The 26,369-nt window shown below is 33.1% G+C and overlaps 1 protein-coding gene across 1 annotated transcript in view; it reads right to left on the bottom strand.

The window, feature by feature from the left end:
- The window catches only part of LOC118198440 (fasciclin-1-like), a 233,288-nt gene extending 207,321 nt beyond the window's left edge, over positions 1–25,967 (bottom strand). Inside the window, exon 1 of the mRNA XM_085809854.1 lies at positions 25,509–25,967. Coding sequence (XP_085665980.1) covers positions 25,509–25,616 — 108 coding nt within the window. The 5' untranslated portion in view covers positions 25,617–25,967. The remainder of the gene's footprint in view (positions 1–25,508) is intronic.
- Positions 25,968–26,369: the final 402 nt, after the last annotated feature.

Genomic DNA, 26,369 nt, shown 5'->3' with positions numbered 1-26,369 from the left:
TCAGCCAGCTAAAAATACTTTTCAATAACAGTTTCATTTTTTCAAATTTATAAATTTTAGTTTTGGTGAATGCATATTTATTAGTTTAATGCATGTATAAATTTATGCGATCAATCACTAAAAGCTTTTTGCGCAATCGTATGGACAAATGCAAAAATTGGCGACGTAGAGAAAGATATTAAGGATAATGTACACATTTTAAATCAATACAAAATAAAAATGCATATATAAATCAATAAAATGTGTTAAAAATGCGTGTTTTAAATCAATAAAAATGCCAGCTTAAGCGGGATTGGTGACTGCAATACTGTGGAGCCCAAATCCTGAAGAAGGAATTAAGCGCATTTAAATGTCTTCTTTTCTTGAGGGCTAAATGACTGATGAGTCTGAGATATATGCGATGAGTTTGGACGTTCCCAACAAATGCTTAGATAGCAAGTGCCCGGAAAATAATATTGGCATAAAGAAAGTTAAAATGATCCATCTTCATAAAGCAGACTCTCTTTTTGAAACTTTTTTAGTTCAACGAGTATCCAGAGTATAAGATTAACCCCTAAATTACGTAAAATTTACGTACAGATTCTGTTTTAAAAACTGCTTTCTTGCAAGAATAAATAGATTTTTATCGTAGGTTTTAGATTTTCTTAAATCCTTCAAGCAGTGTTTATTAAAATTTACAAGAGCTTCTTATATTCATAACATTCTTTGAACATCTAAAAGTATTAAGGCAATGAATGCATTCCCTCCAAAAAATCTGAAGAGTTTGTTAGCATCTGAGGTTTGACCCCAAAACGTTTTTTACTAAATCATAGGATGATAATTTGGAAAAGAGATGCATCATATAGTATTCATGACAAGCATAGGAATAGTATAATACTATTTGAAATTATGTTGTTTTAGTTGTTATGACTAATCTCGCTTGTTTGAAATCACAGCAAGCCCTAGAAATTCATCGTAGCAAGTAGTCAAGATTGCGTCTGTCGTTGGCAAGATCCCTTGGGCATTATACAGACGACAGTACGACTTAACTCATTTTGGCATCCAATGCTGAAGGAGAGCTTTCGAGGAGGGTCCGAGCGTTTCCCACTCTTTTTCTCCTATCACAACCTCTCGAGAGAACTTTCGGCTCGCCGCCTATTTTGGGTGCCCCCATGCCGCATAAACACTATACATTTACAAACATTTTCTAGTACTTCTGCGAGGTTCTATATATATATTACTTTTTTCCTATTGTAAAACTGTAGAGTTTCATTTACTAATTGTTATTTTAATTTGTTAGCCTTTTCTGTTTTCTCTTATTCCCTTCGCGTTTCCTCGCCAAGACGTAAATTAGCTAGGTTGAACGAATGTATTTAAACTGATGAAGCAAAAAGTATAGTCAGAGCATGGTTTCGCTACTGTAAGCGCACGTTGTTATTTCTACCAGTTGTTAACTTTGAATATCGCCTTTGCATTCGTGCCACCGAATTGTTATCTTGACTATGTAGGTTCTGAGTCAACCTCTTATATTAAGTTAAATTATGTAGTCTTGCACCATTCTTTACCTTTAAATTTAGTGTTACCTTACTGTTTAAGTTTCGCACCGCAATTGGTCGGTGATTGTAAGCACGTAAGCTCGTGCCGTCTGTAAAATATTGTGTTCAAAGAAACAGTGTTTATACCTTTCTCCTGTTGTATTCACCTTAAAGTCTTTGCAAGAAATCGAAGAATTAATATTTAAGTAGATTTAGTTGCACTGCATGATAGCCAAACAGACTAGATCCCACAAGACTATAAATAGAAACCATTTCCAAACTTTCAGCCAATCTACAAGCACAGCACAATAAAAAACTCTCAATAATTAGTTTATCTCGTTTTATAAATTTTGTAATTCTGCTCGTTTCCTAATGCGCATTTACTGTAAAGCAGGTACAGAATTCAATTTTCTCACTTATTTTATTTCAGCAAAGACTATGCACTTAAATTTATGTTTATTCCCGTAAAATGAAATAAAAAAACTTATTTTTAAAGACACTATTTTTTATTAGCCACACAAGCCATTTGTATTCCAATTAAAATAAAAGAGTGAAATCAGTTTTTGTAGATGTTATTCCTTAAACTAAGCATATAAATATTTCCTAATTTTTCAGACTCTAAAATAAAACAAAAACAAAACAATAATTTACATGCTTGTTGCTTTGTTTAATAACAACAGAAATAAGTTATGTGTTTTGTTTTAATCAAAAATTTTATTTCGTAAAACAAAGTACGTAAGTTATTCCTTATTTAAATGAAATTAAACTAAGGCATTTTTAATTAACATAAAATAATAAAATTAGTAATATAATAAAATAGTTAAACTTTTGTAGCTGCAAGCGGCAATAGTTTTATAATTTAACTCAAAGAAAAGACTTAAAACATTTAAATAAATTGAAAATAAGATTGATTTTGTTTGGTTTAGAAAGAAAGTAGTAGCTCGAATTTTTAAACCTTCTTTAAGACTTTGCAGTTCTTTTCGGACACAGCGGTAATTCGCTCTAAGTCTTTAGGAGCTTGGACTTAGTTTATGCCACCAAAGAACACCAAACGCTATATCTGGATACCTAGAATTCTACTGCACTGTACAACTGAATTTATGAACAAAATGAAAGTGATTCTTGAAAGAATTCCTTTCGTTACCAAGGTGATGCATGCATTTATCCTTTGTTTCTATAGAACTTTCGATTCTTATCTTCTTAAATCGAACTATATCGTTTACTTGATCCAAAATGTATTTATAATTTGTGAATTATATAGTGAGCTTGCTGATATATTGAAATAAACGCTACGTTGTGTCGTTTAATAGAATTTCTCCAGATTTGTAATATAATTATTAGTATAAAAGTGTTTGAATAACTTCAGTTATACACTGACTGTCATTAATGTTTATATTCAAGAAGGTAATGGAAAAAATGACTTTACAATTAATAGCTAACAAATATAAAAATACTTGTAATGAAGTAATTAATCAGTTATGGATAAATATTTTAAATAGATTTTTCTTTGCAAATTTCTCATAATCAATAGCGTTATTATTAATTCAACTTTTTAATAGCGAGAATGGTTTGTAAATACTTATATTGTAATTTAAGAATGATTTGTAAACAACTTTTAATAGCGAAACTGGTTTACAAATTTCTCACCAGCAATAGCGTCATTATTAATTCAACTTTTAATAGCGAGAATAGTTTGTAAATACTACTGCAAAAGATTAGATTATTATTAAGTAAGAAATTATCTACAAATTGACACTTATAGCTATTACGTATTCCAAAGGTACCAGTTAATCAGTTCAAGCTGTATGTTTCCGTAAAAGAATTTAAATATAATAACAGGCAAATAAATAAATAAATGCTTGGATATGATTTTGTTTATTAAATTTATTTAATTACAGGTATAAATACTGACAAACTATAGTGCGACTATGTTTCTCCTACCATTTCTGCAGCCTCGCTGAGTTCGGTGCTTAAGCTAGCTGCATTCTGCTGAGTTAAGTTCCTGATAATTGGCGGACTTCTCTGACTATAGCGTCTTTGCAGAATATATTTCAAATCTGCTAACAAAAGTCATTTGGAAAAGTTATTGGTATGGGAATAAGGGTCGATTTCCTCGGATTCAACGCTTACGGTCAAAATTGGGATAGAGCGAAGTTGGTTCACGTGTCTTAATTAAATCATTCAATTTTATAACTCCATTGTCTTCATTACCTTTTATGTTAAACTAGTTACATCACGCAGCTTTTTGTCTTCTAATACATTGTTTCTTATGTATCCACATGTTTGCTCCTTAATCTCTTAAGTGGGTTTCCAAACCTCCAAACTGTATAAACTAAGTTACCAAAATGATGCAGTTGTGTTGTACAGCCATAAGGAGTTTTTTGAATAAGGATTCATGAAAAATCATCAGTGCCTTCACCGGGATTCTAACTTGGAGCTCTCGAATACGCGCCGATTGTGCTAATCGTTACACCACGAAAGCATGCAGAAAGAAGAAGAAAATACATTATTTACTCCCCTAATTAAAAGGCGACTGGGAATTAAAAACAAACCCAGTCGTCAAATCCTGCTGGTGAAGAAACATCATCCACCATCTTTTTAGTTCGGGTGCCACTGTAGATTTGTTAGGTACTTTTATGCAGGAGAAGTGAAAAATGAGCAATGCTTTCACCGGAACTCGAACCTTGACTTCTCGAATATGCGCCGAGTGTGCTAATCGTTACACCACGAAAGCATGCAAAAAGGAGGAAGAGGACAAAAAGAGTTGCGCTTGTGTGGCTATCTGTAACTTGCTTGAGATCTGTAGAGTAGAACATTTCGTTTACTGGGGATTCGTCTGGGAATCTTACTGAAATTTTAGACGATTTGAAAGCGTATCTGGTACTTCAATTAATTGTCTATATGCATGCAAAACCTAACTAACTCGGTGTGTCAGTTTTAAGGTCCTCACTCAAAAACGTAAAAGGAATAAAATATATTATAAAGCCAACTCTCAGCTATGTGCAGCACTGAAGGTTCATCCTTATAGTCTGTAAAAATGCTTCGTGTACCCATCCGGAATATTATTAAAAATTGGGTTATTTAATGGCTTCTGCTTTAATTCGACTGACGAGGACAAATTACAAATCTCCTGCAAGCTCTGAAGCTGATTCTCTAATTATTGTTTTCATGGCAGAATAATAAACAAATTCGAAGACACTGTTTCTCATTTATGCATAATAGGAGATGATCTCTAGAAATTTTTCATTCTGGTGACATATAACGAGAACTTTGATCCCATTCGATGTTTTTAAAATGAATGAAATTTATTTAGCTCAACAGTAACTTTCTTTCTATATCGAGAAAATAACAGAGTAAAATAGCAGCCTAAATACGTACAAAGTAAATAAGTATAAGCAGTTTCCAATTTAGTTGTTATTTTCATCGGAAGGAATTAATTTTCCTACAATCGACGTTATAAGCTACACGTAATATTTTGTTAACTAAAAATTTACTTTACTTAAGTAAGTTATTTATGAATAAGTGCTGATATTCAGCAAAATCAAATTAAAAAAATTTTTTTTAATGTTCTCTAGAATATTTGAGAACACGATTGCTTAGTAAAAAGAAGTAGAGAGAAACTAACTATTACTTTAATTTAATAGGCTTTTCATTGCTTTTTAGAACTTTAACTGATGGGAATTTTTACAAAGGCCACAAATTTTTATTCCACATGTAAAAACCAAAAACGAAATGTAAATGCATCATTTGGGCACATTAATCTCATGTTTTTAACACATTACTTGGTCATACCATCATGAATTATTGTTTCACTCTATTTGCTGAACTTTTTCTCTTTAAATTTCATTCAAAAGTTTTCGATCCTATTAAGCGTGTCGATTGTGAAAGCCACCCCAATTCTCCAGAGCTAAAAACAACAAACTGTGTTTTCACTATCCATGCCCAAAGGCGGGCGTTATTCTCCTGAAAGATGAAATCGCTATTTTCGAACATACCAACAAATTAATGAAACATTTTCCTCTTCAGTACGTGGATATATTGGACAGCATTCACCTTGAAAGATACGGTGTCTCCACTTCATGAAATAGAATACAACCGCAGATCATAACGGCAATAGGATGAATAGTTTGAATAATACAATATGGCTTGAATCTCTCATTTTCTCGGTATCGTACAAATAGCGCTCTTTTGTTATATGTCTGTTTTGGTACTCCAAAAGACATTACGCTAGTGATCACAGTCTATCCTTTATGGCTGTAAACATAAATTTGTAGTTTTCTATTCTCCCACAGTATTTTCGGTTAGAGGAAGCTTATGAAGATTGTACTCGTGTGTTCTGTCTCTTTTAAATTAATGTATCCATCGTTTTCTCATTAAAAACTTAAAATAACTAAATCTTTGAAGTTTTCGAATCCTGTTATGTAGTTCAACCAGCTCATTGAACATTTATGCAAACTTACACATTGCAAATTTTCAGAAAGCTTGTCATTAGAGATGACATAAGATATTTAACTTTTCTTTCGGGTTAAAACAGCTCATTAATAAACTGATCTGTTGAAAAGCAACATACGCACATTCTATGATTTATATCGTCACTGCATTTTAACATTACCTGTAATTAATATAATTTATGATATATTTAATTCGTGTCCACTATAATATTGTTGCGTGCGTACGGATTCGTTACTAAATGAATGCACAAGTCCGATGAAAAATGAACAAAAATTTATTATTATCACAACAAAAATGCTTAAATTTTCTCAAATTATCACGCAGTATTACAATATCTCACAGTAGTTTTCTTTTAACTACTCAAATGTCCAATAGAACGTAATTCAAAACAGCTAAAGAACGCTAATCCGCGAATTCGCTACAATCAACAACAGTAGTTTTCTAAACAACAACAAACTAAGCAACTACTACAAACTGAGATGTTTTCCTCCTTTTATAAGATTTTAAAATCACGCACTAGAATTTTCCAGCACTTTCTCGAAATCAAAAAGAGATATTTATTTATTTAACGCACGCGCTCTTGTATTTTTAATTTTTCCGGCTTAGCTTTCTTTTAATATTCGTCACGCGCTGCACTGCGCGAGAAATAAAACCATTTAATTTATAATTGAACTAACATTTGCTTTTTAAATACCAAATTCGTAACACTGCCCCCTTCCCAAGGACTGCACGTCCCGGGCAGTACAATCCCTGGATAGGAAGCTAAACTTACAACTGTGGCATAAATGCAACTGAGGCATAAACATTACATTACAATATCAAACAACATGAACAATAAATGCAATAACTAACTTGAACAAATCAAATGCTATCAAATACTAAATATAAAACAAATACTAAATACAAATCAAATACTAAATACAAATCAAACCAAATACACATTTAAAAACAAAAAGGACCATGGTCTTATACTATTTACAATTATTTACATTATGTACTATGGCCATAGTAATGAGCTAACCTGTCGTAATGAACGACTTTAGGTTTAGAGTTCGAAGACTTACGAATCCGAACCACGACGTCATTCAGCCTGTTTAGGACTGTGTACGGCCCATCCCAAGGTGACTGTAATTTCGGACAAAGTCCTTTCCGTCGAGTCGGATTCCTTGTCTCCTTCGTGGAATTGATGTTCAGTAGCTCTTGTGTCGTATCGGGTCTTCATCTTCTCCGTCGCCAAGTTGACTCGCTCTCGTGCAAAATTGTGCATCACTTCAAACCGGGCCTGGAGATCTTGAATATATTCCTCAGACGATGAAGGAGCATCCGGAGGGCGGCCAAACAATAGATCACAAGGCAGACGAAGGTCACGACCGAAGAGCATCTGTGATGGAGAATAGCCGGTAGTCTCGTGGACAGCACTGCGGTAAGCCAGTAAAAAGAGTGGTAATTTCTTGTCCCAGTCCTGTTGGTTTCTGGAAACCACTAATGAGAGGTTATTAAGGATGGTTCGATTGAACCTCTCTACCATGCCGTCCGACTGGGGATGCAATGGCGTCGTTTGAGTTTTGTCAATGCCAAGTAGTTTGCATAGTTCTTTGATTACTGCCGAGGCAAAATTCCTTCCCTGATCGGAATGTAACTGAAGAGGCACTCCGAACCTGGAAATCCAGTGCTGTATCATTACCTCAGCTACTGTGACTGCCTCTTGATCAGGAATAGGATAAGCTTCAGGCCACTTGGTGAAGTAATCAATGACAACGAGTATGTATTTGTTGCCATCAGCAGTTCGTGGCAGAGGTCCCAGGATGTCAAAGGCGATACGTTCAAAAGGCGCACCTACGTTGTAACGTTGCAGTCTGCCTCGGCTGCGTTTCCTCGGTCCTTTCCGACCTGCACAGGCATCGCAAGATCGGCACCACTTTTGCACGTCATTCTTTGCATTATTTCAGTAAAAGCGCTCACGAACTCTCTGTAAGGTCTTCATAATTCCAAAGTGACCTCCTGTAGGGCTGTTATGTAGTTCTTTGAGGACATTAGGAATCCGGGATCTTGGAAGTATCAGTTGCCATCGGAACGTCTTCCCATCATCCGACTCGAATTTCCGGTATAAGACGCCGTTTCGAATGTGAAGTGAATCCCAGAGTGCCCAGTATTGTTTTGTTGTAGGACTACAGATAGAAATGTCCTGCCATGTAGGTTTTCTGTTTGATGACTCTATTAAATCAAGTATGGGTTTAATGTCGCGGTCTTCCAGCTGGTCTTTCCTGACTTCATCATCACTCCACGGGTCTCGATCAGCCGATGTTGATGTTGTAATTTGTCTTGCGACCGGAGTCAGCAGCTCGTATTTCGCTTCCACCCTGGAACAATATCCGCAGCTTCCTTGGCAAGGTCTTCTAGACAGGGCGTCGACGTTTCCGTGTGATGATCCCTTACGATGACGGATAGTGATGTCATATTCTTGGAGTCTCTGTATCCACCTGGCTATTTGACCCTCAGGATTTTTGAAATTTAAAAGCCAGGCCAATGAGGCATGGTCCGTGCGGAGGAGGAATTTTCTCCCGTATAGATAATGATGGAAATGTTCTACAGCTTTGACTATGGCGAGCAACTCTTTCCTTGTGACACAGTAATTCCTCTCCGGTTTAGACAGGCACTTGCTCCAGTAAGCTACTACACGTTCTTGGCCGTCTATTTCTTGGGACAAAACAGCACCGACACTTTCATTGCTCGCGTCGGTGTCGAGAATAAATGGTCTGTCGAGCTGAGGATACGTCAGGATTGGAGCAGATGTTAAAGCTTCCTTTAAGTTGTTAAATGCATCCTCGCATTCCTTTGTCCACAAGAATCTTTGCTTGCTCTCTGTCAGCTTGTGAAGTGGTCTTGCGATGGAAGAAAAGTTCTTCACGAATCTCCTATAGTAGGTGCAAAGCCCTAGGAAGCTTCTCAGCTGATGGACATTTCCGGGACGCGTCCAGGATTTAACCGCTGATACCTTTTCAGGATCCGTGCGCACACCTTCTGCAGAGATGACATGTCCCAGGTAAGTCACTTCCTTTCGAAACAATTTGCATTTAGCGGGAGTCAGCTTCAGATTGGCCTCTTTCAGTTTCTGAAGCACCTTTCTTAGATTTTCTAGATGCTCTTCAAAACTCTTTCCGATGATGATGATATCGTCCAGGTATATCAGACAGGCTTCGTAGGAAAGGCCTTTCAAAACAGTCTCCATAAGACGTTCGAATGTTGCCGGCGCATTACACAGTCCAAACGGCATCACTTTGAACTGCCAAAGTCCTTGTCCCGTAGTAAATGCCGTCTTTTCTCGGTCATCAGGATGGATTTCTACCTGCCAATACCCACTCTTTAAATCAAGTGTTGAGAACCACTTGCTTCCAGAAAGAGTGTCTAGAATGTCATCAATTCTAGGAAGAGGGTAACTGTCTTTCTTTGTAACCTCATTCAACCGGCGATAGTCAACGCAAAATCTTGTTGAGCCGTCTTTCTTTCTGACGAGAACGATGGGAGATGCCCATGGACTCGCTGAAGGCTCGATGACATCGCCTTCTTCCATATCTTTTAACAGTGTTCGCACCTCTTCCTGTTTAGCAAACGGTAGACGTCTTGGATGTTGCTTGATCGGGGGATGATCGCCAGTATCTATTCTATGTTGTGTCAAACTAGTTCGACCCACGTTAGAAGACGAGCGGGAGAAAACAACTTGAAGATCTTTAATGACGCGATCGGCAGCATTTTTCTCTTTATCGTTTAATTGTGCATTCTGCAATAACTCCGATGTAATGCTCTCTGAGGACACGGATTCTGGGATGTTACTCTTTCTTTCAACGCTGGTTACTGGAGTACATGTTGCAACCACTTCACCTTTCTTAATAACTCTCGACTTTTCAGTTACATTGGCGACTCTCACCGGGATAACCGTTCTGGATAGGTCGACCAGTGTTGAGGCTACTAGTACTCCTTTTGGGATATTACAGTTATTGGGATATTCTATGATGCCGTAGCGGAAATTTCTAATTTCGGCTATGGATCCAGGAAGTAAAATTTCTGTTCTTGCCGGTATTGTGATATAGTCTTGTGCTATGATTTTATGGACAGATTTAACTTCTTCATCATTAACGAGAAATAACGCTATGTCCTCAGATGTAGAATGCAATTCGTTATTTTTAAAATCCAAGGAAAAATTGTATTTCCTTAGAAAGTCCAATCCGAGTATGCAAGAATCAGTGATCTCTGCTACATATGCCGTGTGATGGTAAGCGGCACTTCCAAACGTGATGTTAACATTTACTTTTCCGTCGATGTCGATCTTCTCACCGGACACAGTCTGGAGGGTAACGCAGGGCGGCGTCCAGATAAGTTTGTTTCCTAGTTGTTGAGCCAAATCTTTTTGGATGATAGTGACGTTGGCTCCTGTATCTATAGTCATATTGCACGGAACTCCATTAATATGTCCTATTATGAAAAGTCCATTACTGCCGCCTCTCATTGCAGAAATCTGAAGCGCTTTAAACGGGGGTTTTTCATTATCTGGCAACCTCCGCCCCGCGAGATGGCCACTAATTAGTTTCCCTGCTGCTTGTTAGAAGCGGTCTTAAAATCAGTACCCTGGGGTGTTTTGCAGTTCCTTCGTATGTGTCCTTCAGCACCGCAGTTCCAGCACTTAACGGTCGGTTTCTTCTCACCAATATTCCGTCTCAAGGCGTTCAGTTGTCTAGTTAAATCGTCAAGTCGAGCGGTGACTTGATCCCCTGGCTCCTGGACTTGAGCAGCTCTGACTGGGTGGCGGTCTCGACGAGTGGCTTGCTGGGCTGCCTCAAATTTCATGGCGTACACTAGAGCACTTTTTAAATCTTTTACATCCGCCATTCGTAGAGCTTTCTGTATTTCAGTATCTCGGATGCCGTCGATAAAGTATTGCAAGGACAGGATTTCCCTTGTTTCTGTCGGGCATTCCGAAAAGGCGAGATGGGACAGCCTTTCAACATCCGCGGCGAGCTCCTGAAGTGTTTCGGTAGGCTTCTGTTGACGAGATTTTAATTGGAGCCTGCTGTAGTCTTTTAAACACTTCTCCCCAAAGCGCAACTCCAAGGCGCCGGACAGAGCTTCGAAATCTAACCTTTTGTTTTCGGGAAGAGTCTGAAGGATATCCGCTGCGTCGGCTCTTAGAGAAGCGGCGAGATGACAGGCCTTAGCTTGGGAATCCCATCCATTCGCATCCGCCACGATAGAAAATTGTGTCTTATACACCTGCCAGGAGGTCTTCCCATCATATGTGGATAGCTTCAGAGGTGGACGAGCAGGCATTGGTAAGAATTTAAAATCATCACTCCTGCTCCCTGCCGACGCTACGAATTTCTTTAAAGTATCCATTTCTTTGGCAACTTCAGAAACTCTCTCATCAATTTGTTGTTCGATTTGGTGTTGGACGGCACAAACTCTTCCTTCAATTCGTTCCTCCACAGCAGAAACTCTCCCTTCTATATGTTCTTTTACAGAAGAAACTCTTTCTTCTATTTCTTCTTTCACCGAAGAAACTCTTTCTTCAATTAGTCCAAGTTTATTTTCAACTGTGTCAATTCTGCCTTCCATAGCTTCAAATTTATTTTCTATTATGCAGGTAATCTCTCTTTTCATTTCTTCTTGACCTGCTTCAATCTTTTCTTGACCAGCTTGAACGGCTTTCATTTCGTCCTTAACAGAGTTGACGGCCCCTTCCATCTTTCCTTGGCTAGATTTCATCTCTTCTTTCATTTCTTCTTTAAACGAGGCAAAGGCTGTTATCAATTGCCTTAACTGCTCTTCCATCGCTCTTGTTATTGGCATTCAAACCCCACTCCTGACACCAAAAATTGTTGCGTGCGTACGGATTCGTTACTAAATGAATGCACAAGTCCGATGAAAAATGAACAAAAATTTATTATTATCACAACAAAAATGCTTAAATTTTCTCAAATTATCACGCAGTATTACAATATCTCACAGTAGTTTTCTTTTAACTACTCAAATGTCCAACAGAACGTAATTCAAAACAGCTAAAGAACGCTAATCCGCGAATTCGCTACAATCAACAACAGTAGTTTTCTAAACAACAACAAACTAAGCAACTACTACAAACTGAGATGTTTTCCTCCTTTTATAAGATTTTAAAATCACGCACTAGAATTTTCCAGCACTTTCTCGAAATCAAAAAGAGATATTTATTTATTTAACGCACGCGCTCTTGTATTTTTAATTTTTCCGGCTTAGCTTTCTTTTAATATTCGTCACGCGCTGCACTGCGCGAGAAATAAAACCATTTAATTTATAATTGAACTAACATTTGCTTTTTAAATACCAAATTCGTAACACTATGCTTGTTGATAATACTACTTAGAACTATTTTATTAACATAAGGCTTCTATATATGTTTGCCACGCTTTACTATTAACTCTGAAAGATTCAAATACTGTGCTATTCAATTATGTTTTAAAATGCAATTTTTAATTTAAATAATCTTAAACTTTAATTAAAATTTATAAACGTATTACATACTTTAAACTTTAATAACGACAATATAACGCAACGAGCATTATTTATGGTAAGTATGCAAGAAAAATCAAATTTCATTCTTTGTATATACGCATAAGATATTCGAAATCACTGAAAATTAACTTTTATTTTTTGTTAAATTTCTATCTTTGGTTCCATTTAAAATAACTTATTAAGACAATAAATAATTATACAGTGAAGAAAGGAAAGTTTTGAGGAAAGTTTACAATAATACTCTAAACTTCAGTTTCGAAAACAAAAAGCAACTCCGAATCATTGTGATAATAAAATAACATAATTTATTATTTTATAAAATTTACATCTATATTAATCGCACAAAAGTTGTACAGTTTAAGTAAATTTTAGCATTTAATCGCTTCATAGTTTGATGATAAACTAATCGTGACGACATGGGTCAGTCCCACTGCTTTCTTCAGTTATGAAGCAGTGACTTGTTTCGGGCCATTTCCGGAAAGGAAGAAATAGCTTCCTCTTTCCGCAAAAACCGACATTAATTAACAACGAGTATGCAATCATTAATGTCGGTTTTTACAAATACTTTATAGAAACAGTTTAAATCATCACGTTTCTGTGGTCCATATAAAAATAATCTGCTTTAAGTATCTAAACTTTATACAACAAATTAGAATGCGTTGGAGAACACTGGCTAGTCGTTTGTTCTTATTGAATTACCAATAATTCGAAATGTTTACATTTTAATGCGATATTTTAAACATTAATTATAATTACAGATTAATTTATACAATTAATAATTAACTTTATTATGCCACACTCCGCAAATGTAAAATAAGTTTGTTTCTGAGCTTATAAATTAAACCCCTTTTATTTTTCAGCTAATCAATCAGGAAATTTTTACGATAGTGAGTTTTGCATTATGTTTAGAGCATTTTCTTAATGATGAAAAATATGTAACAAGAACTTACATTAAGATTCTTTTAAACTCCTGAACATTAATATTCGATTACTTTACTATCAAACATATCTTTGGACGACAAAAATTTATATGTATATTTCATCTCCCTATAACTGTTTTCCTTACACTTCCATTAATATTATTAATTTTCAGTTTTATTTCATAGTTCACTCCCTATTACTGTTTTTCTTATGCTTCCATTAATATTATTAATTTTGAATTTTATTCCATATTTCACTTAGTTAACTAAAAGAAAAAACATACTTTCTCTCAAACAGTATGTAAATTACATTAAATCGTAAACATAGTACAGCAGGTAACATACATTAATATACATAATAACTGATAAATAAAATACTGCCTTCATTTTCCTAGATCAAAGGTTTGAACTTGATGAGCTGCCCAAGCGTTTTAAATGAAATTAGAAACGAGATTTTCTATGTCCGCATAAGATGGATCGGTCGTAGAAGTTTGTTTCGGGAATTAGATCATAAGGCGTAGTTAGTTATTAAAGACTTAAAAGTGGCTGATCTCAAAGTTCTTTGTAAAGTCATCAATACAAACAAAGTAGTGAAATTCCTTTGACCTTTTTTTTTTTTTTTTTTTTTTTTTTTTTTGGTACAGCTATCGATTTTAACTAGGAAATTATCAATCTTAATTAGAGAAGCTCTAAATTTATTTCAGAATTTTAGAGGTAGCTCTTCTGAGCCGATATATTTTATTTTATTACATTTACAATGAGTTATGTTCATGCTTAAAAGCAAAAGATTTTTATGCTCAGCAAAACCGAGATTTTATTAGAAAGCTGAAACATTAATTCGCAGATGAAATTTATTTTTCAATAAATAATAACTATGTCGATTAACTAAATAAGGCAATTGTTAAAAATGTGAAAGTTTTTTATATTGATTAACTTAAAGAAGAGTACCAATTATTATTGCAATGCAGGCTTTAATTTCATCTAAGGACAACAACAGACTACTGAAAAACATTTTTTGTTTATTTTTTAAAACGCTGGTTTTGATTTTCCAAATTAAGAGAAGTACTTTTTAAATTGACAAATTTTAAAACTGCTAATACTCACCGTTTTACAGTACTGGAGACTTATTCAACATTTTGATTCAAAACTAATTGATGTCTAAAAAATTCTGAACTGAATATTTTTATCGTTTTGATAATATGTTTAATCCATTAACCTTGTTTTACATATTATACGGGATTTTAAAATTTTGGTGTACAGTAAAAGATTTTCAAGAAATTCATGAACGAATACAAAAATACGTTTGTAAAACATACTCTTATACGCATATAAGAAGGTCAATAGTTAAAAGCAATGAAAAATATAAACTTTAAATGCTAAATGTTGAAGTCTGTTTCTCAAATTCTCAATCACGAAAATTCGAAATTTGTGTACCTAACATCATTCAATTTTATACGATCCTTAAACTGATTCGTCTTTTATTTTTCCTCATTAAGGTAAAATAGGTTCAAACAACAGTTTTCATGAGCTGTTTTTTCTCTTACTAAAAGAACTCAAGTAAGATAAGAAATAACTTGCTAACTAATGCTTTCTTTATATGAAACCCATATAACAATTTTAATTGTTTGTATTTTTTTTCTAAAATATATACTTCATCGAAATTGTTGCAGTTAGACCTTATCTTATTTGATAGGTTTCTGAAACTGGGTCTGTAAATCTACAACAAATATTCAAACGGTACAATGTTCAAACGTGCAACATTTTTGAAACCCTTGGTTATTTGCCTATATATATATTGGTTATTTGCCTATATATACATACGTATACAAAGTAATGCAAACAAAAAATATAAAAGCAAATTAAATAGAACAAAAAGAATATATTGTTATTTTTTGGTTTGGTTCAGTACCAATAAGTGAATCGATATACAAATTATATGCAGGATGTTTCGGGAAATGTGCTACCTTATTACTAAGAATTGATGTAAGAATTAATTTACATGCGTATATTTTTAATCAGAGCATTCGTCACTGTGATCAAATGCCGATGTAGGTAACATAAGTGATTGATCCCATTGTCGAAATAGATTTTCCTCTTTCCACATCACTAAATTTTTTAGAGTACTTCTGAGATGAAACTATGCCAGACTGTCAGTCAGACGGAGGACTACCTCCACTGTCCGGAATAGGATCATAAAATATTTCATGCTTTTTCATAGTTTAGAGGAAATACATATATGAGCGACTGAAAACGGCAGCTAGCTCTTTTTAAGCAAATCTGCAGTCACATCCGGTCCTTCTTTCAGTCACGGTGAAAGCGTATTCTCAAATGACATTTTGAATAGGTTTCTCCAAATCTTCTTTTCTGGTGTGTTGGACTGTTTTAAGAAGATCTTCACCGATCCCCAGACCTCATTACGGACTTCTCAAAGGTATATACAGATATCATCTAGTCCCAATTACGGGAACCTAAGGAATAAGAAACAGTTTTCCTTTTATGATAATGCAAAGCCCAGTTTGCATGCACTGTTAAAACCGCTGCTTATACATTAATATAGAACTACAAAATAACGTTCTGTGAAGGTCAATTGCTAAACGAAATAAATAAAAGCGTATGCAAGATAGACTGGTTTCTTCATTTTGTCGACAGGCAATCAGTATTGCATAGCGCCATGTATTCTTTACGAACACATTGTGCTTAAATCTTAGCAGTTAATTCATTATACCTTCACAATTAAACATCTACCTGCTATGCAATTAATTTGCTTTCTTTATGCTACTTTAAGCTAACTTACATGAAGATCTTCCATGATACAATCCCCCCTCTTACACCGACAACCCTAGTGAGTTTTGTCACAGTTAAAGAAACAATTTCAATCCGTTTATGGAATAAATATTATGATAAGGCAAATACAGAGCATAGGCAGTATATACTTAGCGATGTGATAACAGTAAAGGGAAGAAATGCTCCGCTATATCCGAATCAAACTTATATCTGGAAATTAAAGAGAATGTCCGCCAGGCAACATCTTTCTTCAAATTATTTTGGCAAGATTTAACAAAGTTAATAATTTTGACAAACATAAATATACAAAATCTTTAATTTGAAATAACTTTCTTTCTTGTTAGTTTGCATCTTGACCTAAGTCCAGCCTCTGACAAAGGAGTTAATTCAATTTAATTATATCATTTTAGTAATAGCTTCACTTCAGCATCTTAAGAGGGCTCATTTAAACGAGAACAATGTTTTTTTTCCCTTTCACGTCTCAAGTTTTCAAGGTAAGTAAAAGTATTTGAAATTATACTGGAAAACTAAAGGTAAGTTTTCCATAAATTAAAATTGTTTCATAACGTGATAGAGAAATATTCTATAATATAACCCTAGCGCAAATAAGAGAACTATTCTTATCAATGGTAAAAAATATTGATATTCAAGCTAACTGATAAGTAAAGTTTAAAAGCCTAAACATAAATTAAACATTCTAAAAAATGTGCATATAATCCGTAAGTCAATGAAGTTAAGTTAGTTTAATCGAAAACCGCAAAGCTCACTTGAGCTATCTGCCTAAGGAAAGAGTTATCTTCGTGGAGGGTTCTCTCAGGGAAACTGGTTCAAGTGGAAACCACGAAAACCAATTATGAAGCTAGTCCACTCTCCTACGTTTGAGCTCTTAGAATTCTTAACCATTCAATTACCAGTGAGGTAATCAGTCAATGAAGAACCTTTTTTAATTAATTGAAACTTACCATAGTATAAACGTTTTGATTCCGTATCATTCTCAGTTTTACGTGTCATTTATCAGTATTTGTCTTTCGGATAAATCTAATCTTCAAATTGGATGAGATTTAAAAACGGTAAGTAACGCAGATTTTCTGCACATTTCTTTAATCATATAAAATAAATAATGAAGAAACATAATGCAGTTTTCAATGAACAAACGATATTTACGTTGGGACGTAGGGAAAGCGAATGCAGTTCGATTTAGTTTTATTAAATGAATGCAAACTATCAACTAAATTAAACCTTATGTGATCTTATGTGCCATAAATTTTAATCATAAGTTTTATCATTTTATCATAATTTTTATCATATCATTCTTTACGTGTCATATTGCTCAATACTTTTTGCTCTGTAAACGTGTTGACCTGATGACCTAATTGATAAGACCACTAAATACTAGTAATTTAGCTTAAAATCTAATGCAAGTTACCCAAGAAGCTAACTTTAAGGAGTTTTCAATATTTTTTGAGTATATACTTCTGAGTGTGAATTCAACAGTTTCTTTTCAAAACGTTCCATAAAAATACTCTTCGCAAGACGTACAACATAACGTATTTTACGCTTTCGCAGCTCATTGAAAAATGCATTTCCTTTACTTTCTAGAAACGTATTTCAGTAATTATAATAATATTTTTGAGAGCGAATTGAATTATTGCATTTGACAAAATTATTTTATGAAATGCGTATTATTCCAGTCTCTCGAAATGATTAGGCCATATTTAATGTTTAAAAATTTTAATTGATATAAACAATGTAGTCATGTATTGCAATCAAACATCTGTTGGCGTTGATTCGAACAACATTAACTCAAATTCTTAATCTTTCTGAATTAGTTATCACCCACATATTTGTCGCCAATCCCAAATCTCGCCAAATGCTCGATATACTGAAATTTAACTGATTCTTTTGCATGATTTCCAAACCTTTTTGTCAACACTTTTGATAAATTAAATGCTTTAATGTTTTATAAATATATAAATATTTCATCATATATGTCGCTTTTATTCTTATGCAAGAGTAAATTTTTTTAAAAATTTATACCAGATTTTGTAGCTACTGATAGGATACAAAACATTTACAGTACATTTTTATTTTGGGAATATTAGGAAATGTTTTAGAAAATAATTAATTTTGTATACAGATCTGAAATAAATATTTAGGTTAGGTATAAAAGATGTTTAGTTTTAAAAAATATGCTAAAAAGTAATCTGACAAATGTTTGCTTAAATGCTAATATTACACATCAGGAAATAGCAAATAATCTGATAATTATGATCTTAAAATGAATAGCAAATATACATAGTTCATGCCTCAAAAAGACGTTTTAATGTTATTACATGTTGTTTAAAAAGGTTTATTTAAGGCACTGACTAATAGCTTTCTGAAACAGGTTTAAAATCCATACTGGCTGTTTGAGTGGTTAAGACTGCTGAATGCGGGTAATTAAACCTGGGTACAAAACAAAACCAATAGCCTAGCTGTAAGGTGAGTTTGTGTGGTTTTCCCCATGTGCAACGTATATGCTAGCCAGTTTCCCTTAGAAAGTTCTCCACGAAGTCAATTTTTTTTTAAATTTATACCAGATTTCTTCCCTTAGAAAAATACCCTTCGTGTATTCAAATAACCTAACCTAAACAGTGTACTGAAAATCCGGTGCTTTTACATTAAAAAAAAGTTTATTTTAAATTAAATGTTTTTAATTTAAAAATTACATAATTTTCATATGAAGGATAACATTTTTTAATTAATGTAAAAAATTTCAGATAAAATACTTGCGTCACAGTGCATACAAACGGACAGAAAGCGAAGAAAACATAAAAATAACAACAATTTGTGTCACTCTAAGTAATATACTTCGTTTTATATAAAAAACTCAAAAATATAAGATGGAAAAAAATTATTAACAAGATAGATTTCTACCTATGTACCTGGTTATTTTTTTTCCCTTATTATTAAATACTGTTTGTTACTTTGCACGCATAATTCTAGTACAAAATACAGTTCATTATAATGATTTTTTGAACGAATTTAAACTTTATGGCTGAATATAATAAAAATAATATCAAATTTTGGTATAAAACTTCAAATACGTAAATGTCCTATTCTGTTCAAATAGGTAACAGGCATAACTATCCAAATGTGACCTATTGCTTTCAAGTGTTAATGTTTCGCACGCAGAAGTCGTAAATTGGTAGCTGTAGACTTGACTATACTTTTATGTAATACTTTCAGTAAACTATTCTATATTAATGGCTAAGCATATCCATTGGATAGAAAGGCGTTTCATATTGAATTCAGATATTAAATCTCACGGTGTACATACATTTTGATAGGAAAAAAGTTAGGTATACCAAACCAAATCAACATTCAGTATTTTGCGAAGTTTTATTGTGTTACATTGTTTTTATTATTGAAGTTTTATTTACAGACTGCGAATATTATTAATTACAGTCATACTGGCCCGAATATAAGACGATGTTTTTTCTTGCACATTGGAAAGCCATCTTACTGCACAATCTAACATTTAAAAAATATAATGAAATAACTTATGCACACATGTTTTAATATTTATATTAAAAGAAAGCATATTTCTGGATAGGCCATGTAATTCTTTTTCTTGTAGAACATCTTCAGTTTACTAAGCTCAGATATGTGAGGCCTTCTGACAATCCTCTTTCCTTCGGTAATAAAATCAAATCGTATTCGCCAATACAAGAGAAAATACGCACTTTTTCGTGGCTTTAAGATTTATCTTACATTCTTCAGTCTTAGATTTTTCTCAAAAATTAGATGAACAAAGTTCGATTCAACATTAAAAAACTACTTCGTTGAGACTAGAAATACTTTACCGGCATCAACTTAGAAAACACTATGAAAAGACGACGAACCGTAGTGAAAGAACTGCTTCTACCACATACTACAGTTCTTTATTTGATTTTCACCTCTCTCCATACTAATAAAATATTTATTTTCAGGAAGAGGAAGTATGGCATATTAATAAAGGGGAAAGAGAGCTTTATCGATGCTGAAGCGTTTTTATATGGGCGTTCTCGTGGTTTTCCCCAAGTGTAACGTGTATACGTCTCAATTTACTTTAGAAAGCACACCATGAAGGCATTCCTTTCTTTAGGCAGATAGCCCTCGAAAGCTTTGCCATAATTAAATATATACTGATAAGAATGTGAAAAAACGTAACGTATTATTTTACCACAAAATGTCTCATAATTTCCCAGTTTTTGAATAATCTGTTGATTAACTCATGTTCGACTAAAGGATTCCACATTTATAGGATTATATTTATTACTATCCGTGTATTTTTAAAACCTCATACATTCACATATAAATGTGTATATATATGCAATTTAGATTTAGTATTTTTGACTATTATCTAAATGCATATGAGTCATGAAAAACGATATGTACGAAATGAAAGTACTATAATGAATATGATATGCATGAATGAAAATATGAAAAATGATATATTTGTATATATTATCAGTAAACTTATCACATTAAACTTATCATTTTTCATAACTCATATTCATTTAGATGATAGTCAAACAAACTACATCTAAATTACCTGTATGGATTATATAGCGAACACCAAATTTTATAAAAGCGAAAAACCCATACTACTACTTCTGATACGGAATCTTCTATTAATCGATACGTATCTCGCCCAAATGTAAAGGTCTTTATATTTAATTCAGCATAACCTCGAAACCTACTTATGTAATGCATATCCGCGAAAATAAAATATGCAGATTAACTTATGCCTTTCTTAATATTGGTGCAGTTTGGTTCAGCAATTCGCTAACTGGAGATCACAAAACTAGCCTTGTTAATATTTATTTTAATGAATGCCATTTTTCAAAATTCGAGAAATTAATTTTCTGTTACTTTTCTTTTAAAGTGGTTAAGTGACACTTTATAGCATCAGAAAGACGATAATGTGACGACCCGGAATTCCTTTCCGGCATCATCTGATGAAAAGGTCAAAGGGAGTTCCGGTATTTCTGAGTATGCCACCAGAATTGAAGCCCATTTTTTATGATTTTTCCTTAGTCGACAACAGCAGCGTATTTCTGTTTTAGAATCGATCTGTTGTTTGTCACCAAGGCTAATCTTTCAAGTTTATGAAAGTAAGATTTGCAGATTTTTAAATAAACATCTGTTCCTTGAATTTGGTCTTTTCAGCTCCTATTATAAAATATACAACTACATAATAAAATATTTTTATTGTTTTTTAAATTAAATATTGTTATTGCAACAGAAATTGAAAATTTTCAATGTTCTAAATGAAAGATTCTTGAAAAACGCCCATATCCTTTAAAATTATAATGAAATTTTTAATTTCACGTATTAAGAAACACGAAATATTTAATAACTTTTCTGAATAAAGGCTCAGCTGATATTTTCGAATATAAGTTCAATCAAACCATAATTCGATAAAATTAATTATTAGAGAGCTTAAGGAAATATCGCCAAATTAACGAAAAATATGGGATAGTACGGACAAATTGTTGTGCTAATACTTCTAACGGTTGTTTTAAGTATAAACTTCCTTTTGGAATCTATCAATGGCTTTTTAATGTATAATCAATAAGCCCTCTAAATTCAATTAAAATGGCTACTTTTCTATTTTTATTCTACTCCACAGTTTTTGCTTCTCATAACTATGTTTTCTGATATAGACCCGGGCAGCTGGCGTATTGATTTATAGTTATTTATTGAACTATAATTTCTGCACTTAAATGATTTTAGATAGTGTAGTACTTTTTGGCAGTTAATCCTCTTATTTTGAATACATTTCGCTTTGAAATAATGCCTGAGAGCGGAATCCGGCATATGAGTGCTTTTAAATACGCATAAAATTTAGAATATTTCAGATTTTTGATGTCCACCATTACGCAAACTTAAAAGTACTAAATTTTGACAGGCCTGAGTACCCGATGGTAGGTGTTCATGTATAGAATTTTCATTATTTCCCTCATTTTGTGTTAAACGTTACTATTTAATGAAGGCAGCTTTCCTTGAGGTAAGTAACACTCCAATTGAAGTAATCAGTTCTTGCATACATGTTATTAACCTTATTAGATATCAATAAGATATTAAATACATATTTGCCACAATCACTTACTAAACATGCAGAAGTGAAAGAAAAAGCAGTTTAAATAATGTTGAACAATGTTTACACACTTCAGTCGTAATTATACTTATTGTGACGTAAACATTAACTAATTAGTAACACATTTATGCAGATAGGAATAAATTTCTGTACTGCAAAACTCATTAATACAAATGTTTCTTAACATCGATACATTTTTAAAATACTTATTTTTACTTAACATTAATCTATTTAAGAATTTTCTCATTTACGTTTCGTGTTCAGATGCTTAGAGATCTAAAAATGTTTACACTTTTCCTTTTCGATAGCAAAACTGGATTTTCGAAGAGTTTATTTAAATATGTGTATAGAACAAAACTGAAGTCGCTGCTTTGCAGGAATAAAACTTATATCACTTGAGAGCTGAAATTAATGATTTAAATGTTGCTTCCCAATTTTCTTAGATATCATAAATACGTACTATTTTTAGCACCGCAAATAAAAGTTTGATCTTGTGAAGTGCTGTAAATACAATAATCGTTCTTTCAAGCTCTCTTCACGTTGTCAAACTATTACTTATTATATTTGAAGATACTAATATGTTAAATATATATTGTTTACCTTGTTTTAATGGACTTTGCACTATTTTCGCGCTTTAATATTATTTTATATGAAATTCTTTATCCACCTTTTAAATCCTAAAGCAGTACGTTTAATGTCTTCAGTATTTTCCACCACTAAAGTTCACTCAGATGATCTGCATGCTAAAACTTTAAGCTAAAGTAGACCACTGATATTCAGCAACTGTTAATTTCTAAAAACATGGCTTACACGAACTTTACATTTTACGGCTTTCACGAAAAGAAAACCCTTAAAGCACTGAAATCTTTTAATAGCTGATAAAGGAACCGACGGTAAAACAAAACTGGATATCGGAATTATATCCGTAGAGGGAAGAAAAGTAATAGACATGTCTACAGCCGGGGAGCTCAGAAAAATTAGTTCTAAACAATTGAGTAAAATTTTATTTGAAAATGATTTTGAACACTTAAAGTAGACAGATGAGGACCCGTCTCGGTTTAGCCATCGTATTTGTGTTCTCAGCAGCTCTGCTTGCAGGCAAAAAGAGATAACCATCATAACACTAATGACATAATCCTTAGTGTTCGGCATCTTTTTAAACACAAGAAATTTTAGATAAATAATCTAAATGTTTGAAATGTATTTATTACTTTTGCATTAAGCTTTGCACATTTCAGTAACATCTGATTGTTTGTTAATACTTTTTTACATGAGTTTTTTCTTTCCTTGAATTTTTTAAAATCTTCAGCTCGATAACAATTCCACTATTTTAAGCTGTTTCTTCTTTTCTATGTAGCACAGAAATCTCTTATATTGTGGCATTTGTCATTTTGAACTATTTTATTACTTACAGAACCAAATGCACGATACAAGTTTCTATAGTTTTATTATTTGATATCGTTTTTATTTAAAATATTATGTACATTTAAAATATTATGTTTTTTATGAAAACGGAATCTGTAAGCAATATATATGTAACTGTGAAAATAATTTAATTAATGGTAACTGTTAAAAGAATTTAATTAATAGACTACGAAATTAAATTAATAGCATATGAGTATAAAAGAATAAAAATAAATTAATAGTTAAATTATTTTACATAAATTCGTTTCAGATTCGGTTTTCATTAGGTAAATTAGAGTTACCTCTCTAATTCTTTGTAACATTTTAATAATCATTTGCAAAACTAAATGAAACACTTACATTGTCAGTTTATCGCAATTAACTGAAAAGCAAATTTTATTAAGTCCAAGATATGGACATTCATACCAGACGAGAAAAGCTTAACCCATTTTAAGAAACAATATTCAGTTTAAATAAGATTATGACATGTATACAATGAATGAAATAAGTGAATAAATGAAATCAACAATATTTTAATGGTGAAATAAATTACTTTATATATATATTAACTATTGAATACCGTATAGTGACATGCCAAGTTATTCAGTAATTTAGAACTAAAAGCGTTCTTAGACATTCACACTAACGTTGTGCATTATTCTTCAAAATTTAATTATAAGAAAAATGAGAATTTTGACTGAAAGTGTCTTTGAACTTATTAATCCAAATGCATGAAAACCTGAACAAAATAACAAATATTATCTTACAGTACTTTTTTACATATTTTTTAAACTAACGTTTCTGTATACTCGTCTGTAATCTTTTATATTTCATTTAAATACGTCAATACCTAAATATTCTTTAAATATGCTTTTGCTTATTTCTCGTTGGAATTAAGTTATGAAGTTTCGTAATGGTTTCTGAGTCGTTTGAAATACATTTCTTGAAGCTTACTTGATCACATAAGATTTTCACTTCTGAAATGTGAGTATGTCTGAAACGCGAGTACAAAAACCCAAAGGTACACTCAGGTGTGTATCAATGAACCTTATTTCCGATAAATAAAGTTAGTTAATAAACCTTTAAAAAAGTATGTTTAATGTCAAATTTAATCCTTCTTGTCAACCGTGCAAAACTGCCTTAAAATAAAAAATAGCAGTTTCATTCATCGAACTTATTAGCATCTTTTCCGAAAAACAGAATGGTTTTAATGTTTAAAACAATTTTGGTTTACAAAACGAAATGCAATATTCTGGGAAGAAAATCGACAGTCAATCATGCAAGCGTTTGTACGTGTATGTATGTTTCACTGCATAGCTTAAATAAAAGTGATGATGTTCGCTTTCCTGCACTCCTCTTTTATAAATTTCAAAGCTTCCGTAAGACTTCTAATAGCTCTTGAGGAATATACTGCATTTCTATATGGATAAGTCAATAAGTAAATACATTGGTTGCTATTCAATCTAAAGTTTCTAGTTTTATTTTTTTAATTCTCTATTAATATTTTATTTGTAGGTAGATGTATGTATCTATAAAATACTGATTCTGATGAAAATTTTTCCAACCATAGGAATCATGAGGTATTTAGAGCATTCGAATAAATTTCTGAATTATAATACATTTCACAAATGATACGATATAAAAAATTGATGTCGGATATAAAAAAATTATGTATTTGGTTTTCTCTATTTCTTAAATCATTTAGAGCGGAATGAAAATATTTTGATAGCATCTCAGAAGGAAAATGATATAGAAATTTGAAGTACGTACCTCCCGTAAATCTTCATATTCTGTCAGTACTTCGTATAACGTCTTTGAAGATGTAAAATACACTAAAGTCAAAAAAACTGTGCTCACTACTGTTAGTGTGTGCACCATTTTCGTAGCAGAAAGAGAAACAAACTTCACGGGCGCTTAAACTTGAAACTGTCCTCGCTCTCCAGTAACAATGTCACTATAGCGTCGGCTGGGCCGCTATGGCGTCCTGCCCTTTATGAAGCCTTCTTTACTCTAGCTTGTTGAGAGTATACGCGAACCCTACCAAAGAAAGAATTCTCTCTGATCCCTCTGCTTATTTCTGTGATTTTAGTTGGTGACGAGTCGGAGATTCACATCGAGTAGCTGCAGGGAGATTATCTAGCTAGTTTTCAGCTTGAATCAATCACCATCGGCATTCACTCAGCTTTACCTCTACAAGGGTCGAAGGGTTGCTTCTCCTCCGTGCTCTAATCCCAAGTCGCCAAACTGCAGGAAAAGCTTTCGCCAACAGCGCTATTCTCTCCATAAATTAGTTGCTTTTAAAATCGAGTCCGCACCGCTCCTAATCACATATAATTAACACAGGCTGCATTACTTCGACCTCACTGATGACGAATTCGGTTTCTTTATTTTATCTTAATGACTGCTTACTTCAGAAAATGTCGATTATTGCCTCCATGATGCGATACTGTTTATGTCTGAAGAAATCTAAATACTACCATGTAAGCTACAGCAGATATATAGGCCAGCAACGAATGCATAAAAGAGATATTTCCTAACTAGATCGTAAACGTAATTCATGAAACATAACTTATATTTAAATCACATTAAGATTTATATATTTCTTTTGCTTTTCTTCTTAAATATTTATTA

This window comes from Stegodyphus dumicola, chromosome X2 (genome assembly GCF_044657685.1).
Source record: "Stegodyphus dumicola isolate Sdum_Otavi_A_Nest chromosome X2, ASM4465768v1".
Classification (NCBI taxonomy): Eukaryota; Metazoa; Arthropoda; class Arachnida; order Araneae; family Eresidae; genus Stegodyphus; species Stegodyphus dumicola.
This window is presented reverse-complemented; position numbering and strand designations above follow the sequence as displayed.